Source organism: Lathamus discolor, chromosome 2, assembly GCF_037157495.1.
Source record: "Lathamus discolor isolate bLatDis1 chromosome 2, bLatDis1.hap1, whole genome shotgun sequence".
Taxonomy (NCBI): domain Eukaryota; kingdom Metazoa; phylum Chordata; class Aves; order Psittaciformes; family Psittacidae; genus Lathamus; species Lathamus discolor.
This window is the reverse complement of record NC_088885.1, coordinates 144,014,780-144,034,511: the sequence shown is the minus strand read 5'-3', so window position 1 is coordinate 144,034,511 and position 19,732 is coordinate 144,014,780. Positions and strand designations below refer to the sequence as shown.

At 36.5% G+C, this 19,732-nt stretch overlaps 1 protein-coding gene across 3 annotated transcripts in view; it reads left to right on the top strand.

Annotated features, from left to right (window-relative positions):
• CSMD3 (CUB and Sushi multiple domains 3) overlaps window positions 1-19,732 on the top strand; it is a 614,489-nt gene that overhangs the window by 269,880 nt on the left and 324,877 nt on the right. For all 3 annotated transcript variants that reach the window (XM_065668828.1, XM_065668827.1, XM_065668826.1), the window contains 2 exons: window positions 154-278; window positions 7,714-7,835. In XM_065668828.1, coding sequence (XP_065524900.1) covers window positions 154-278; window positions 7,714-7,835 — 247 coding nt within the window. The remainder of the gene's footprint in view (window positions 1-153; window positions 279-7,713; window positions 7,836-19,732) is intronic.

Genomic DNA, 19,732 nt, shown 5'->3' with positions numbered 1-19,732 from the left:
CCGTAGCCTTTTAGTACTAAGAGCAAAAATTACTCAAGTACATATTTCTATTGTTTGTCAGTACCGTCATAACTGAAAGACTAGAAAAATTCATTGATACCTATTAGTAAAAGAAAAAAAACAAAAAACCCTCTTTGTATTGTTTGATTTTAGCTTGGGAGCAACAGTACAGTTCTCCTGCGATGAAGATTATGTGCTGCAAGGTTCAAAAACTATCACCTGTCAGAGGATAGCTGAAGTTTTTGCTGCATGGAGTGATCACAGACCTGTGTGCAAAGGTAAAGAGGAATTCTTACCCTTATAGTGATTTGCTCATTTCATAGGTAGTTACTGTTTGATAGACAATTGTATTAAATTAATATTTTTATAAGTACTTGGAGTTACAATCCTAGTATCCCCACTTCCTTAGTTAAAAAAAGGTATATCACCAGTACTGTTTTGTTTAAGATGAACTTTGTCTGTATTTCAGTATGCTTATTTCACTTAGGAACTTACGTTATGAAGTTCACTTCATAATGAGCTGATGAAAATGTATCACATACTAAATATTAAGACTCACCAAGATGGATTTCAAAATTGCAGTGATTCAAAATACAGTCAGTAGCGCATGAAGCATCTTCATTATGTATCTGCTAAGCATATGAGAAAGACTTTAATTTAGGGTGGATAAGGACTGGAGAAGTAAGTCTATACCTGGTTTCAACCATAACCAAATGGATAAAGGGCAAAAGTACAGAAAAAAAAGAGAAGAAAAACACAAAGTCATTCTGCTTAATATATGTGGCAAGTAGTATGAGGAATACCTGAATCAAGGAATTAAAGTATTAATGTATACATATTTAATGCATATATTAATATATATAATGAAAATATTAGTGTGCTTTTTACTTTTTTATAAGTTTTGCATTCTGTGTAGCAGTAGGTATCAAAGTACTTAAATACAGGGGGGCAACCACATTCTTCAGTGCATTTTTTTATTTTTTCCCCAGTATGACTATGTTCAGAAGTAATATTTTATGATGATTTACAAATCACATTTTAAGCATGTCTAACGATAAAGTACCCGTTAATACTAAACGAAAAAGAAAAAACAGTAAATCCGTCAGAAGTTAGCTGTTCTGATAAACTTCTAAGTGTAAAACTGCAGAATATGTATTTATTAAATATCCAAACCCACCATTATTCACAGTTAGAACATGTGATTCACAACCAAAAGCAGCGTGATTCATTTCCTTACGCTCATTAATTTAATAGAACTAGCTAATTCCACCTTAAAAAGCACAGGACCAGTATTAAGAATGTTATTAAGAATTGATACAATGGTGATTTCAATTAGGCTCTTAGATATCCTGAAGCTAAAATATAAACATTCCTTCTAGACTAATAATTATGTCTTCTCTTCAAGTTTCATGCACAAAACATACTGTAAACATTTTGAAAGGATTTTGCATAGGTATAAAAATTACAAAGAAATATGTAACATGAAGAAAGTAGCTGCAAAGATAAGCGTGCATTTACTTGTTGAACTTGCATGTATATGTACAAAACATTTGGGCAAACAATCATGCACAAATATTCTTTTATGTGAGAAATTAATATTTTCTTCTGATCTGATGCAGATTTGCAGGTAATGAATGCACAGGTGTTACTTACTTCACCTGTTAGCCTTTAAAATGTGACTTAAAGTGCTGGTTTTTATAATGTGGTATTTACTATTTGAACAGGACAGCTTGAAATTGCTTTCATTCACTTACATAAATCATATATTGAGTACATATTAAAAATACTACACTAATATTTTTTTTTTCCAAAATGGCATGTGAATATCAATAATTAGTTATGGTCATATACTGCAAATGGGCAGAGTTCTAAGCAGGAACTTCCCAATTCTGTTAATTGCATTTAATCTGACGTAATGAAATCCTAGGACTTGTTCTCATATGGCATATGAGTGGCCGAGTATAACTGCCTGCCAAAAATGTAGTTCTTTTAATGAGTTATCATGTAATACTAGCTGCAAATGGCATAAGATCATATTCATAAAAGTGAATCTGGAACAAGTCTGAAGCGTTTCTACACGAGAAATATAATAGGAATTAAAAAAGGAAAACTGATGTATCACTTCGAAAATATAAGCAAATATTGTAGATTATCAATATCTTTTGAACCTTAAGAGGTAGTTTCCAGGAAAATGCTACTCTGGAGATTTGGCTGATTTTTAAACCTTTTGACTTCTAGAAAATACTGAGAATTGTAAAGTTAAATCAAATATCCTGACTAGATTTAATTGCAGTTGGAATATCTTATAGTTTACCAACAATTATCTTTTTTTTGTATTTTTTTTTTATTTTTTAAATATAATTCATGTCTCCCATCACCCTAGCAAAATAGCAGTTGCTCAGGTATATGGACTTGGTGAAGAAAGATGGCGCAACATCAAGGCATTTTCCCCGCTGTGTTTTATGGAAAAAGTATATTGAAAAGAAGTTAGAATTTGGAGTTATGAGGAAAGTATGGACTTATGTTAAAGTCAAACAGATAAATTAACGTAAGCAGCAGCTGAAAATTAACTGGTCACTTTCATGCATTTTATTGGAATCTTGAAGTGGATTCATCCATTTGGTATTTTAGCTGGACTTTTTCAAGATCAATGCATCATGCAAGACTAAAATTCTGCTGGGGATTGTAAAATTTGTTCGAATTTAATTTGCCTCATGCAAATCTTGTGGCATACAATTGTTACAAGACAGTAGAACAAACAATACCTTCCCATCCTTCCTGAGAAAGAAAAAAAAAGAATGTTCAAAAAATGACTGGAGAATTTTGCCCTGGCTTTTGTTGCGCATTGGGTTACAGTTGAAGGCTGTTATTTGAAAGATAAAAATTTCTGTAGTTGTTAATTATTTCATATACCAGTAAATGATTAATACATGTGGCTGTAATAACATGGCTACTTACATCAACCCCTCTGTGACTTCATTAAGGACAGAAAATTTAAACACTTCAGGACTGAGACCGTACTTATTTGTCTGCCATGGGATTCAGTATTCCCCTACAGGGTAATGCCATTTTTAAAAAGCCAACTTGATTAAGCAGAGACAATTATCTACCTTATGAAACTATTTGCCAGTTGATAAATCTCTTCCTCTCATTTACGTTTCAGGAAATGAAACAGATAGATCTATTCACAATTGGTCGATTAGTCTTTTCATTTTCATGCCTGCCTCTCCTGTTTTCTGCTTGCTCATTTCTCAGGCCCTGTGAAATGTTTATGAATGCTGCCTTTTATAAGTCTGCCGGCAAGTCAGCAGCCAGTTCTGCAACAAGTACAGTATTTGGGAAACTCTGGAGAAAGAAAATGTGGTTTTGAAATAATCATTTGTGTCTGAGAAAACTAAAGGAGACACACGATTTGTAATTTAAATTATGATCAATTAATAGGCAGGATACAGAGTAACTTAGATTATTAGTAGAAAAAGAAACAATTGGTGGTCTGTATTTGAATTGGGTTCTGACAAATTTAGAATAGGTTTTTTTTGCTTCATGTTGCTATTTTGGTCAATTCATTTCCTGACAAAGTGATTTTTAAAGCAGCATTGAATTAATGGACTCAGTCTCTTTAATTTGATAGATTGTAAACATCAGTTTGTTTAACATGGATATGTAAGAAGAATGTACAGTATGAATTTTAGATCTTCCCTTTATAAATACTTTACTTGCCTATAGTATATATCTTTTTTAAAAACCCTACTTATCTCCAAAATGCAGACATGTAGCTGGAACTCGGAAATGTGTTGGTGACTAGCAGTATGTATATATGTATATACAAACCCATATATGCAGGCAACACATATTAGAGTTTAAAGCGGTCCTAACAGGTCAGCCCTACTTCCTTGTTCCAGCTGTATTTGTTCCCTGAAGATGTTTGTCTAACATTATCTTTTTCCAAGGGAAGTGTTCTTAGATCCTACTCAAGCACTTCAGTCTTTCTTTAGCATTGCAAGTAGAAGAATTTTTCTAATTCAGATGTGAACCCTTGTTGATGTAAACTAACTTATTTTGAAACGTGCTTCCATATAAAGAGCTGGTAGTTTGTGTTTTTAACAGCTTACTGTATACTTCAAGAATACCTGTTCTTCTTTAAACTAACCATTCCTTCCTCATGGGTCCTACTTACAGGCCTCCAGCCCTTTTAATAATTTTCCCAAAGGGTCCATGTCTTTCTTAAATTATAGTTTCTAAATATGGGCTTGATATTTTGGAAGGGGCTTTCGCAGTGCTAAGTGGAGAAGAGAAATTAATTATTTCTCACATTTTCATGTTTTTCTACCTATAGCTATGTGCCTATCTTCCAGTTTGACTGTCTTTTCGTAACAGTAGGATATTTTTTACTCAGGCTATGTTTCTGAGCTACTGTAGCCCCTGAAGATTTTCTGCCAAATTACTTGCTCCTTACACTGTATTTGTGAATTCATTATTCCTGCTTTTGTGCTTTGTCCAATGCTTGTCTCTACTGAACTGCATCCTATTTTAATTTAATTTCTTCAATTTCTCATTTTTAATTCCAGTTATGTTTGGTAATATAGTCACAGTCCTTCCCAGTTCTTTGTTAGATGCAGATTAAATGAGTATGCACTTCATTCTGCTGTCCAAGCTGTTAATGAAAATATTGAATAAACATGACCCAGGACTCTGTGAACCTCATTCAGTTATTCTTTCCTTTTGACACTGAGACACTGATCAAAAATCAGAGAAATCTAGGCTAGAAAGAACATAAAAACATTATCTGATCTATTTCAAGCAGGGCCTTAGATTAGGTAATCCATGGCTGTCTCAAGCCAAATCTTCACTACTGCAAGTGGGGGAGATTCTACCATATCTTTCAGCATCCTATTCCAATATTTAGTAGTTCATATGAGGGAGAATTTTTTTCTTATAAGCAGATGGAATTTCTCCTGCAGAAACTTGTGCTTGTTGCCTTTTATTCTGTCTCCATGCATCCCTGTACAAAGAGTATGTTTTCTGTAATGGCCTTTTAGATAGCAAAGGTCTGTGATTAGATTCCTTCTTGAAGGTACTGTTTCTAGGTCAAAGGAACCCAGTCCCTTCAGTCTTTTTTTTTAACCTTTCAAGTTCTTCAGTCTTCTTGGTGGTCTTCCACTGGATGCATTCCAAGTTCTCAATCTATGGGAATTAGTGACAAAATTAATTCAAATTTGCTCTTAAGCTATCCTAAAAAATATTCTACCAAAAGAATCTTCTTTTTCTATTATATTCTAGTAATGCAAACTTGATATTTTGCTGTGTTTTGTTTTGTTTTGTTTTGTTTTCTCCTATCAGGCACTACCAGCAACAATTTGGGAGTAAAATACTTGTAAGGCCCCTGAGGGGGATCCTTGCTGCTCCCCAGCTCTACCTAAGCAAAGGCAATAATAGAAGACCTTTTTAATCTGGAAAATTTCAGTGAGATTTTCTTTGGCAATACTGGATTTTTTTTACTGTTCCATAAGCTCTTAGGACACTACTTAGCTCTATTTTTTTTAATTCTACGTTGTATTCTTTTTATTATTTTGAAATGTGTCATTGCTGTATAGTGCGAGCAATAGCAATGAAAAAATCTATTGAGACATTCAGTCTGAATAAACTTGTATAGTATCCAGAAATCATTTCTGAATAGCTGCAACTGTCAGATGTAAACAGATTACTTTTTCTAAAGAAATTTCATTTTTCTTTGCAACTCAAAAGAGATGAGACAAAATTTCTAACATACCTCCTTTTACTTTTGAGAAGTAAGTACAGCCAAAATATACTAACAATTTTGCTAATAGTAAGCTTTTATTTTTCATAACCTAGTTAAATCCAGAAAAGGTGGAGCTTTTATAATATAATAATATTTTAAAGGATAAATTTTGTAAATGACAGTGGCCACAAAAATGCAATAAACAAAGTTGTTCATTAAAAAATAACAATAATAGTAATTAAAAAGATCACTTGTCTTTCTTTAGTTGAATACTAAAGGAAAAGGAAAAAGTTGTTTGCTAAATTTGCACTTTTCTGCAATTACCATACAAGTAATTCTCTACATCTATGCATACATATACACACATGTAGCTATGGTGTTGTGTTTTTTTTTTAAATATATTTCACATATAAGAACTGTGGTGAAAATGCCAGTGGAACTTCTGTCCTTCGTTATATTTTGGAAACAGGTAGCCAGTCACCCATGCAGGTGGCAGCTAACCAATACTAAGATTGTATTTCAGGGTTCTCAGATCCTTAAAATAATTAGGGACAGACTCAAGAAGTCCAGGAAAATGCATTATTGATATTAATTAATCATTATATATAAATTTTTTTTTTTTTGCAATTTTGCAACTTTCATCTTATCTGTAAACTCTTCTAATGTTAAATAGACTTATGTGAGGAGATGTGTAAATCATTGTCTGAGGAAGTACTTCCAAAATCCAGTGGAAACAGTTTATTTTTTTAATTTACTTTACTTAATCTTTGTAGTGTTGTAAGAATCAACACAGAGCCATTAGAGGCAGCGCACAGTTAGATGAACTGTCTTGTAACTACTTGAATTCAGAAGGGTTATAAAAAAAGTCTTAAAAATACAGATTTCTAATTTTCAATAAAGAAAGCAAAAAGTTTACGCAGACCACTTGTTATATGTCTGAGAGATTTTTCCTGTAAAAGCTAAATAAAAATATGTCTGCACCCTGCAGCACTTTAAAGGTTGCAGTGACTGAGAACAAATCTTCATGTGATTCACACACAGTCAGAGGCATCACAAATAAAAGAGACAGGGAACTTGTGATATGTATAGACATAAAAACCACAGGTAATAGGGTGGAAGCAAAATGGGGATATTGAAGGTGAAAATGCAGTATTGAGGTTCAGAGGCAAATATAAATTACTGGGTAAAGAAATCACATAAGATTTTTTTTGACTGTGCAGAACACAACTCATAACTCTACTACAGTGTACACACAAATGACATGTGCTTTACACACTAACTCTGCCCCGAAGGATGGATCCACATGTTCAGATAGAGCAACAGATTGTGTCTAGAACACTGTTTTTCCCCTCCTGACTTTCTTCCCACACACCGATACAGGCTGCAAGAGTCATACAGTTTCTTAATTATAAGCATAGATAAAAATTTGTGCTCAGTGTTAGTCTCACTTATGACTTCAATGACATTAGCTATTGCTCATAAATGAGGACCCTTTCTCTCATTTCTCCTCCCTCCCTGTTTTCAGGGTTCTGGTGTGGCTTTGAATAGACTTCACTGGAGTAGTTCTTCTCTGAGGAGTAAAAGTGGTGTAGGTTGGGTGGAAATTGTGACTTTCTTTCTAGATGCTAATGTGAGGGAAGGAACATCCAGCAGCAGATTCATCTCCCTGTGTTCAGTATTGATCGAATAAACATGCCTTCTGAAAGTGCAATACAACTGTATGGTAATTTTCACATATACAGATTTTTTTTCTTTTTTTTTTTTTTTAAGATTAAAAACTTGGACATGAGAAAGTCTAGTTTACTATGTCAGAAAAAATGAACATGGATATTCCATGGTCTTGTATGAGGTGGTTCTGGTTTTGATCAATGGTCTTCTAATCCTTCACACCTTGATTAATATAGAGATTGGTTTGTAAAACTACTGCATGTATTTTGTATGTGAATTAAGAAGTGACCTTTCTTTTTTTTCAGTCAAGACTTGTGGATCCAATCTTCAGGGACCTGGAGGTACTTTCACATCACCCAATTTTCCGTTCCAGTATGACAGCAATGCTCAATGTGTGTGGGTCATCACAGCTATCAATACTAATAAAGTAAGTTTAAAATTTTAGCTTAGCTTTAAAATGAAACACTGAAAGTACATATAGACCATGACATTTTTCAGTAATATCATTTATATTGACAGACCGGCTGATGTATTTGATGCATTTCAGACTTTTCTAAGATATGGCTGATGTTGAATGAGTATGGACAGATGTTAAAACCTGTTGTTTCCCCTAAGAGTGTTTTGCTTTTTGTATGCCAAATAGATGCTATCAGGTTTTTATGTGACTTTTAAAGATTATTCCCAGAAGCATCTATCCAGTGTTATAAAGCAATGTTATAAGTCCACTAATACTGCGTTGTAATCACTAGAGCTGTTTTGTGTATAAGACTGTGTATATCATGTTTGGCCTTAGACTATGTGAGAAATCACTGAAGTTTATGAATTCACTTTCACTTCATGAAGGACTGTTCTAAAGTTGTGTAATTATTTCATTGTCTGAACCACTGTATTAAACTCCCATGTTTTTTATGCCTACACTTTAAACCAGAAGAACTGGGAGTTCTGATAATGCCACATGAGTCAAAGTAGAACAATAAAGCTGAGTTATGACACCATTTGTCTCTAAATTCAAGAGCTAGGCAGCTGGCAGCAATGGCTGTATTCTATTTCCAGGTGTATCATTTTATCTGAATAGAGTGCAATGGACTTGTTTAGGTGTACTGAAACAAAAGTTAGCTCTACAGCTCAGAAACGTTTTATAAAGAACTGTCAACATCTGTGTTTGCTGGTACAGGGGTATATTCCTAGCTCCTAATTTTTGTCTTATATTGCTATCTACATATCACATTCCATTAATTGAACAGAGAGGCCTAGAAGGCCTACACCTTTATACCTGAGATTATCAGGGGACTCAGTAAAAGTCCGATTACATTTCAGAAGCCATTTAGATACACTGCTGCAGTTCTGCCTCTAATCTTACAAAGCCCTGTGTGGAGGCCATCCTTATGTTCCATTCTGAAAGAAGAAAAAGGGATTATTTAGTCAAGTGATTAAGATATTCGTAATGAAGATGGTAATGTGTTTAGGGGCAGAGAGAGGGCTGTTTGTTGGATTTATCCTTGTTCTGAGGATAGCTAATCCAATTTACACAATTTATAGTCACAGATTATGTGTCATGAGTCCTTGAAAGATGATGCACTCCCTCCTAGGAGATAGTGGGGTGGTTGAAATTCCGTGTGAGGATTAGTACCTGCACTTGTGGGCTTCTCCAACAGTATATGATAGAGGAAGTTCATGAAGAGTTTTCCCACTTCTAGATTGTCTTAATGTGGTTTCCACACATTTTTTATATATGTAAAGCGAGTGATTTTTGCCACCATCTTACCCATGGCTACCGTAGAATCAAAGCTCTATTGATCACAAAGAACAAAACTATGGTTCTAGGGATCTGCCTGAAAGAATATTCAAGAAATGAAAGACATATGCAGATTTCTAGATTATAAATCTGTAAATTACCTGTTTGACAGGTAGAGTGAAATCATATATAAATTTTCCATTATAGGTGCTCTTACTTTATGTTGTTTGAAATGCTGTAGATATTTTGCCAATGGTCAATGTAATTCTTTCATTATTAGCTGCCTAAAACCCCAGCTTGACCAAACTGGCCTCTTTGCTAATGAAGTTAAGATGACTGTTTCCAGCACTGCGCCAAGGCAGTACCTTGCTTCCTTTTCATTTGTTAACTAGCTGAAGTTTGAAAATTGCACAATATCTTCAGCTTCACTTAACATAAAAGGCTGTTGTTTGTTAGACAGCTAGTGTCCTGATTTGTTAGGGTGTTTTTTTGCCATGTATGATATTCACAGAGCTGAATCGGATCTCTTAGGCAGTAATTACTAGATAATTGTTACCATAACGCAAGCATGCTAAAACTAGTTTAGGCTAAGAGAAAGCCAAATAATTCTGAGATGCTTATTGTCAGCTCAGTACAAATCCTCTGGGATTTTTATTACTAATGGCAAAAATGTTATTTGCTGTTCTACATTAAAGCCTAGTTCATGATGTTTGTATGTTGTTTGTTTAAATAGCATGTGAGATAAGAAAACTGCAGTTGTAACTTGCTTTTGCCCGTTAGAGGATGGGTTACAAAATTACAAGTTTAAATTTAACCACAGGCTAAAACATCAGTGAAATCTGAATTAAGGCTCAAGTTAACCAAAGTTCAAGTCTTATGAATTATATTTGCTGATTTTTTTTCTAATCCAGAGTGACAGAAACACTGTAGAAAACATCAGTGCTAGAATGACAGCCTTTCTGACAGATCTCAGCCATATTCACACTACATATTGTTTACCACCATGCATTAAGAAAGAGAAAAAAAAGCAAAAGTATTCATTTAAAAAAAGAATCAAGCTTCTTTCTAAAACTGTAAAGAGGAATTAAATATATAAACACACTGTTAAATCTAGATTGATGAGAAAACTAGGTCCTAGTTCTGTTAATTTTACATGGTGGGATTTTTTTTTTTTTTTTAAAGGGAAATTTTACATGATTAGATGTTATTTTTTTTTGTTTGTCACCATAATATTTGAATCTTACATTCAGTGTATATCAAGCATAAAAGTATTCTTACTACCTGCATAAATCTATTCTTTCGTATATAGTCTTTAGAATACAGGTTTAAAAAGTTTTCCAGTCTTCACATTCTCCTCTTTTTTATCGTATTTTGAAGTACTTTGGAAATCAGTAATGATGTATGCCTGAGAATTGGGAGATAGTTGGGTTTGAGGTTTAGGTTTGTTTGTTTGGTCTTTAATAATTTTTGCTAGTTTTTTTTCTGTGGGTGTCAAGTATCTGTTAGGAAAGCTATACTCTGAATTCTGTTGTAGTGGCAGAGCTTACTGAAAATTCGTGACGTCTGTTTCCAACTGCTGTAGTCCTTTACTTTCTGATAAACTGTTGAAACAATTCCAGGTATCTGGGAAATCCCTCACATATTTTCTGCAAGTCTGAAGTTTACAAATGGAATAACTTGCAACTGCTACTGAATTTATAATAAATATGGTTCTCACTTAATCACTCGGTATTAAGATATTCTTGATTTTTTTTTTTATTTACCTTCCACTCTTTCCTTCCTCCGTCCTTATATTGTGATATTTCTGTTTTCCTCCTGCAAAAAAATGTAATCTTTTCATTTCTGTGCTTTTGTGCTTTTTTAAGACAAGCCAAAAAAAAGCAAAACAAATTGCACAAGAAGCTGAGTGTTTGCACTTAATTTACCACAGCTGTGTTATTTTGGTAACCATGTCAAAACTGCCAGTGGAATATTTCCTAAGCTTGCTGTCAAGCCTAAACTCAGTTGCCATCCATATTTATTGTTGTTAACAGTATAAATCTCAAGCAGACTGGCTGCTTTAGCATGAACTCAAAACATTCATTTCACGAAGTCTGTTTTGGTCAGGCCTGTTGGAACAAACTACACTGCAGCTCTTTTTACAAGCAAATGTCTCAAACTCAGCTTTTCCAAAGCCTGTTATGAAGATGTACTGTGGGTGTTACAGTCAGATAAATTACGAGAAAATATAAGCATGCTTAAGCTCATTCTTAACTATATATTTTTAACCACAACCCTGTTTTTCATCCATGCAGATTAAAAAAGCTGGTACTGTGTTTATTGATAGGAGATAATGTATTTTTATTCTATATGAAACTAGAAAGTGTAAAAATATTTCAGTTCTGTTCAGAACAGCTATTTTTAAGGAAGGAAGCTAGCAGGTTTGGTTGTGAGGGGATAGAATCATTGCTGAATGAGAGAATTTGGAGTCAGGTGGTATGTGCATGTGCTTTGCGTTAACTGTTGGAAAAAAATAGTATAATAGACATGGAGAAAAATAAAGCAATGCAATTGCAGAGGAAAAAATTACTTGTCCTCCCATACTGCTATTTTACTATTACTCTACTTGCATTATGAAAGGAGGACAGGTTCATTTTCTTAATTACTGTAGATTTTATCTCAATATTTTCCTGACATTTCTGAGTGTTTTTCACTCTGAAGATATGATCTACCTATAGGAAATGGGTGAGAGATTCTACCTATTGCAGTAAGTGCAACAGAAGTGATTACTTTCAGCCATCAACAGTTTTAGTTTCTAGACATATTTGAATTTCAGATATTAACTCCACCTTTGATTAAAACTTCATATTGAGTTAAAGGCTGAATCAGAGTTTTAGTTCTGTTTTACTTTCTGTAAGTTCCTAAAATTGGTCTGTTATGCTGCCCATACACTTTGAATGCAAAGTTATTTTCTTATTTGTATTTACGATGTATATGCACACCCAAGCTAGAACTTTTTAAAAGACATATGCATATGACCCAGAGACTTTGACAGGACTTTTTCAGTGCTTTTGCTGTGAGCAATTGACTCATTTCAGTCTTTTTTGTTGGGTGAATTTTTTTGGCACAGAGACCTGTTATTTTCCTCCACAGCTGAGTTCACTTGGTTGCTCTTGTGAGTTATCTTTATAACAAATTGTTCTGCTCAACATGTACCTTTTTCTGATCTTTGACTGGGAAATAGAGCTGCTGTTTGTTTTCTAAGAAGTGACTGCTTTAAATGCTGATGGTACTGTTCTGTGGTGGGTTAGCCTTGGCTAGGTGCCGTATGCCCAGCAGGCTGCTCTCTCACTCACCGTCTGCAATATGACATAGGTAGAAAATATGATGAAAAATCTCATGGATCAAGATAAGGACAGGCAGATCACTCATTAATTACCATCATTTGCAAAACAGACTTGGGGAAATTAACTTATTGCCAATTAATTTAGGATAATCTGCGGGATAAATAGTACAATAATGAGAAGAACAAAGCTAAACCATCACTTTCAGGTAGCCCCTCTCTTCTTACCAGAGGGGCTTTCCAACTTCCCTACCTCCTCCCCTCAGGCAGTGCAGGGAGAATGGGGAATGGGGGTTGGGGTTGGTGCATAACATTTTGTCTCTGCTGTTCCTTCCATTCTCACATTCTTCCCCTGCTCCAGTGTCAGGTCCCTCTCACAAAATTCAGTCCTTCAGGAGTGGACTGCTCCAGCATGGATCTCCACAGTGTCACAGGTCCTGCCAGGAGCCTGCTCCGGCGTGGGCTCTCTACAGGGTATACACACACCTGCTGTGGCATGGAGAATGAAACTAAAACCACCTTCTTCCCATCCCCCTTCTTCACAGGCTCATCTTCTTTGTTCCTGGCTCTTCTGCCTCCTCCTCTTCCCCAGGTGGCACAGGAGGACAGGGAATGGGAGTCGTGATAAGTTTGTGACATTGTGTACCTGCTGCTTCTTTCTCCTCAGGCTCTTTCCCTGCTCCAGCATTGAGTCCCTTCCACAGGAAGTGGTTCTTCAAAGCCTTTTCCAGCATGGGTCCCTGATTTGCTCAGCTTTGACCTGAGGTGGATCAGTCGGAGCCAGCTGGAACTGATTCCGTCTGAGATGGGGGCAGCTCCTGATCTCTTCGCATAGAAGCTACTTGTGCAGTCCCTCCCTTTTAACAAACCCTTGCCACATAAACCCAATGCACATTCACAATGCAAATTGAAGGCACAGGAACATTTATTGAGACTTAAGTCACAAGCATTACTCCTGTGTTTCTGCTCCCTTTAGTATACATAGCTGCTCACCAAGTTAGGCTGACTTCACATCGTGACATCTCTGGTTTTTTTTTTGGAGCAGACTGCTTGCCTTCAGTGACTGAAAAAGGGCAGACATCTACGCTACATAAGGGTATCCTTTTTGGCTAATTCGTGAATGGAAGAACAGAAGCAGGGGCAAGTTAATTAGAAGTCCTCAGCCCCTTCCTATGATTGCAATCATCTTTCTATTTAAGAACAATGCAGTGGTTTAAGATTATTTTTGTTTTCTTTAGAAATAGATCTGAATCTCAGTCTAATATACTTTTGCTACTAATTCTGCTGTATGGTCTTTTAGTCTCAGCTCTTTTTATTTATTGTTAACTGGGATGAAGTTATCAATGAAATGCATTTCACCTTCCTAATAACATCAGAAGCTTAACTAAATTGCTTTAAAACCTTTCAGCCTTAAGATCTGTTGTATCAAAGAGAGGTAGCATTAAGTGCTTATACACCAGTAAAAAACAGTGAGGAAATGAATTCCAAATATAACAACTCTTCTTGAAAAAGCCTTCCTATTAATAGAAAGTACAAATCCCTCTGTTAGGAGAAAAAAAGACACTAGAACATTTTTAGCTTATTGTGGGTCGAACTTATCTGGGAGTGACATTCATCCATCATTTTCTCAAAGTAACACTGGAGAATGTTTTGCTAAGATATGAAACATATTTAAAAGACTAGGTTAGACAGGAGGAATTTTGGCAGCCTAAGAAAACAAATGTGATCTTAGATTAGATGTCCAAATTCCTAATATGGATATACATATATTTTTAATCACGTAGCCTTGTGTTTGTATAGCCCATGAATTGTAATCAGTTGAATCTTCTCACCTTTCTCTAAAATATGCTATTCCTTTCTTTCATTCCTCATGCCACTATATCAAGTGCTTTTCAGGCAGGGAGTTGTGTTCAGCTAGATGTAATAGGAAATAATTATTCGCAATACAGTCATACCCATCTTTCTCACAACTGCAGTAAAGAAGAAACACGAGGGGCAATTTTATGGAAGAAACTTTATCATCTAACTTAGTGTCATCTGACTTTGGTCAACAGAAGGCTAATTGCTGTAGTTGTTAGACTTATTATTTTAAACTCTCCAGTTAATGAACAGATGTTGTTTTCAGTAGAGGTACAAATCCCAATGCACTGATTAATTATTTATCTTCAGAGGAATATCCAAAATACGTAAGATTAATTTCTCTCCAAATACCTTGATCTGTAGAAAAGCACTAGCTGTGGAGGTAGTAAGTGATCATTTTTGAACAGATGCGTACTTTTTAGTTGATTCAGTTTTCTCAGAATCAGTGGTTGAGGTTTGAAGTGACCTGTTGTCCAGCCTCCCTGCTCAAGAAGGCCACCTGCAGATGGTAGCCCATGGGACCATGTCCAGACGGCTTTTTAACAGCTTCAAGGAGGGAGACTCTGCAATCTGTGGAATCTGTGCCAGTGCCTCATCACCCTTGCAGTAAAAATATTTTTCCTGATGTTCAGAGGGAGCTTACTGTATTTCAGTTTGTGCCCATTGCCTCAGGTCCTGTCCCTTTAATGAAAAGAGGCTTCCTCCTTCCTCTTTGCACCTTCTATTCAGGTATTTAAGTACTTTAATAAGATCCCCTTGAATCTTCTCTAGGCTGAATAGCCCCAGCTCTCTGAGGCTTTCCTCATAAGATAGATGCTTGAATCCCTTAATAATATTTGAGGCCCTTCGTTGGACTTCCATCACTATGTGCCAATCTCTTTACTACTGGGTAGTGCTGGATACCACATCCAGATGTGTCTCGTCATGGATGAACAGAGGGTAAGTTAGTTTGTCTAATTCAGCTAAGGATACTATTTTCCTTCTTTGCAGCAAGGGCACATTGCTGTCTCTTTTTCAGCCTGGTATCCACCAGGTACACATCTGAAAGCTGCTTTCCAGCAACATACACTGGTGTATGTTTTTCCTCCCTAGAGGCTGGGCTTTGCACTTTGCCTTGCTGAACTTGATGGGGCTCCCTGTTGGTCTGTTTCTCCAGCCTCTCCCTTTGGATGGCAGCATGACCCTCTGGCATATTAGCCACTGCTCCTGGTTTGGTGTTATGGCGGACTTGCTGAGGATATATTCTGCTCCATCATCCAGATGACCAATGAATTTATTAATGGATTTGTCCCAGTATTGATGTCTGGGATGCACCACCAGTTACTGGCCTCCAACTAGACTTTGTGCTGCTGATCACTATGTTCTGGGCCCAGATTTTCATGCAGTTTTCATTACACCTCAATGCCTGTTCACCCAGCCCGTATATCAACAGTCTATGAATAATTTACAGGAGACAATCTCAAAGACCTGCATGAAGCCCAGGTAGACAGTATCTACTACTGTCACCTACCGTGCTAGTCATTTCATCATAGAAGATTTTCAAAGTTGGTCAAGCATAACTTCAACTTGGTAAAGCCGTGATGATTTTTTTGTCCTGAGTGCTCCTGGAAGTGATTTCCAGGATTAACTGCTCCATGGTATTATTAATGTTAAATAAAATTATACCTCAGTATAAATAATTTAAATAAAATTATACTTTGGTTCTTACAATAAATGATGGATTCAATAGGTTTTCCTACTGAAACTACTTAGCTGTAATCTAATACATAATAACACAGTTATTTTGATAGAGGGATCTGTGATTCTGTGGAAAATTATGACGTTAAAGCCTATCAATCAGACAGCAGCATTTCATTAGTTTATACCATCAGATACAAATGCACATCATTTATTTACTGGGAAGCAGTCAGACATCCTCAGCAAAAAAAGCAGTTAGCCATCCTCAGGGTGTATGAACAGGATGTTTTTTCTTCTCCTTGCCTGGTTTCACCAGTGAAGAAGGCAACCAGAGAATTCGTTTGGATTGATAAGCAAAGGGTGGGCATGGCATTATATGCAGTCTACAGGTGTTTTTTTCTAGAGTTAACAATGAAAACTGATTAAAGTGGATGTCTTGTGATATCAGTAGGTATCAGGGAAGTGTGTTTCTTGCCTTTGCTGGTATGTTTGGATCATTCATACTGTGTCTTTTCACAAGATAATGTTTGCAGAAATAGATTTCTTTGTAGATCAATAATAGATGTTCTGGCACTAGAGAGGTGGACAGAATTTTGAAGATGAAACTTTCTATCTCTTGCTGTCTTCTATCTCTTGCTGTCTTCAGCAAATGCTGTTCCCACACCCACATTATTAAAGCTACCAAATAACCAGTCATCTCCTTCAGTGCCTACCAAAAAAAAAAAAAAAAAGAGAAAATCTTTTTTTTTTACTAGTACCTACCTTAATAAAAACGAGTGAAACTTAATTTTGTGCACAACCATTAGCAATTTTTGGATGTATGATGAGACATTTGCAAAGGTTAAGATATTTGATGTGTGAAAATGTGGCAAAATACAATCTGAAATTGCTTAGAGGTTAAAAAAAAAACTAACACAAAAACAAACCCACCACACAATACTCTTTCACAAGGTAAAAGTTATATAATAGTTAGCATTGTTAGGACCATAGTAAATGCACTAATATAAGTAAAGAGCCAATGTCTTTGCTTAAGGAATGCTGTATTGATATAGTTCCATTAAATTGTGTAATTATATTATTTTTGTTTCCTTTAGAGGTCTCATTAACAAGATGACTTCTTTATTTTATTTTTTTCTTTATTGGGGCTGCATAGGTTGATGAACTGTTGAGACTGTATTCCTCTGTTTAATCAATGTCAGAAACTTGTGAACGCAAGCCAACACAATACAGGTCATACTTACATGCGAACACAAGACTATAACATGAAAAATATTCTTCATGCTGTTATTTTAATGTGCTATCCTTTCATTTTAAGACTTTTCAACAGTGTTTTTTCTCAGGATAGGGAAGGACTATATATTTGTTTTCAGTTATTGTGGCCCCAAAGTAAGTAATTCTAAATTACCTTTATAAATAACATCAGGATTAAATTCTATGGAAAATGAAGGGACACAACACTATTATTGGAGTTTAAAAAAACAAACCAGAACAAAACAAATCTGCCTTTTAAATAGCTGCATGGTGTCTTTGCCAATGACTCTGCAAAGCAGAATTCATCTGCTGTCTGTAGGATTGAGATTACGTCTGGCGTGTAATACTCCAGGATAACCCCATACGGTCTTCAGCTGCCTTCCCAAAAGAGCACAGCTCTCCTGAAGATCCTTTATCTGCCAGGTTTGTGTGAATCTTCTGGCTGCTTTACAGCATATCACATGGTACTACTTAAATATATTTGGGTGGATTCAATTTTAGATGTCCGCAGTGTAGGCATCCATATATATAGAATCATAGAGTCATAGAATAGTTAGGGTTGGAAAGGACCTCAAGATCATCTAGTTCCAACCCCCTTGCCATAGGCAGGGACACCTCACACTAAACCATCCCACCCAAGGCTTCATCCAACCTGGCCTTGAACACTGCCAGGGATGGAGCACTCACAACCCCCCTGGGCAACCGATTCCAGTGTCTCACCACCCTAACAGGAAAGAATTTCCTCCTTATATCCAATCTAAACTTCCCCTGTTTAAGTTTGAACCCATTACCCCTTGTCCTGTCACTACAGTCCCTGACAAAGAGACCCTCCCCAGCATCCCTATAGGCCCCCTTCAGGTACTGGAAGGCTGCTATTAGGTCCCCACGCAGCCTTCTCTTCTCCAGGCTGAACAGCCCCAACTTCCTCAACCTATCTTCATACGGGAGGTGCTCCAGTCCCCTGATGATCCTCGTGGCCCTCCTCTGGTCTTCTGCACACAATACTCCAGGTGAGGTCTCACAAGACCAGAGTACAGGGGCAGGATCACCTCTTTTGACCTGCTGGTCATGCTCCTTTTGATGCAACCCAGGATACGGTTGGCTTTCTGGGCTGCGAGCGCACACTGCCGGCTCATGTTCATTTTCTTATCGACCAGCACCCCCAAGTCCTTCTCTGCAGGGCCGCTCTGAATCTCTTCTTTGCCCAATCTGTAGCTGTGCCTGGGATTGCTCCGACCCAGGTGTAGGACCTTGCACTTGTTGTGGTTAAACTTCATAAGGTTGGCATCAGCCCACCTCACAAGCGTGTCGAGGTCCCTCTGGATGGCATCCCTTCCCTCCAACATATCAACCGGACCACACAGCTTGGTGTCATCGGCAAACTTGCTGAGGGTGCACACAATCCCACTGTCCATGTCAGTGAGGAAGATGTTAAACAAGACCAGTCCCAACATCGATCCCTGAGGGACACCACTCGTTACCGGTCTCCAACCGGACATTGAGCCATTGACCACAACTCTTTGTGTGCAGCCATCCAGCCAGTTCTTTATCCACCAAAGCCAGTGCCTAGTCTCACTTTATAGTCCAGGGAAGATAAATGGGTACTTCTAAGCTATGGTTGATCTAGTGGGTGTTATCTGCCTTTTAATGAAATAGATTACAATCCAGGCATGTTTTTTCACTGGTTATGAAGCCTACATCAAATATAGATGTTCGCACTGTAGATGTCTACAGTATGATGTCTAAAGTATAATGAATTCTGTTGCCAGCAAACGGACTCAACAATATAGAAAGAACTTTCCAATTCAGCTAGTGAGTATTTATTTCCTGGAACTGTCTTACAGCTTTGTCTGTCACCTGCTTTATTCTATAACATTCTAAAGATCTCCAAGTTTTCTTTCTTTTTTTCTTCCCCCTCTTGCTATTTTCTCATCCCCTCTGATACTCAAAGATTAAATTAAATTTGAAAGGACAGAGTGCTTAATATTAGGCTGTTTCATTTTGAGCTGTGGGGTTTATTCATGCAATAAGCGACTACAAAAAAGCCAGTTAAACTATTGTTATGCTGCACAGCAGTTCTTGGATATTTTGAATTATTGATTTATAAATCAATAAATGCAATGTGCAACAAAATAGTATGTAATAATGTTGCATACTTGGCAGGATGTTTTAATTCAGATTTCTTCCTTACTACACTTCCTGTTTAAAAGCAGTTCCGAAGCACTTGTACTTTGTTACACAGCATTCTTCTTTGTAAATTTTGAAGTTTTAAAAACTTGAATACGTAACATGGAACACCACTTTCCTTGAAAAATCTTTGGGGAGCTAATTCCATCAGTAACTAGACACACTCATATTGAACAACTTTTGGGAAAGATTGCTGTCTGGAACTCATCCTCCTAAGTATGTTCTCTCTCTAAAGAGTTGTGGGAAGTTCTCAAATTAGCCATTAATTGTGCAATAGTCTTCTCCTGTGTTA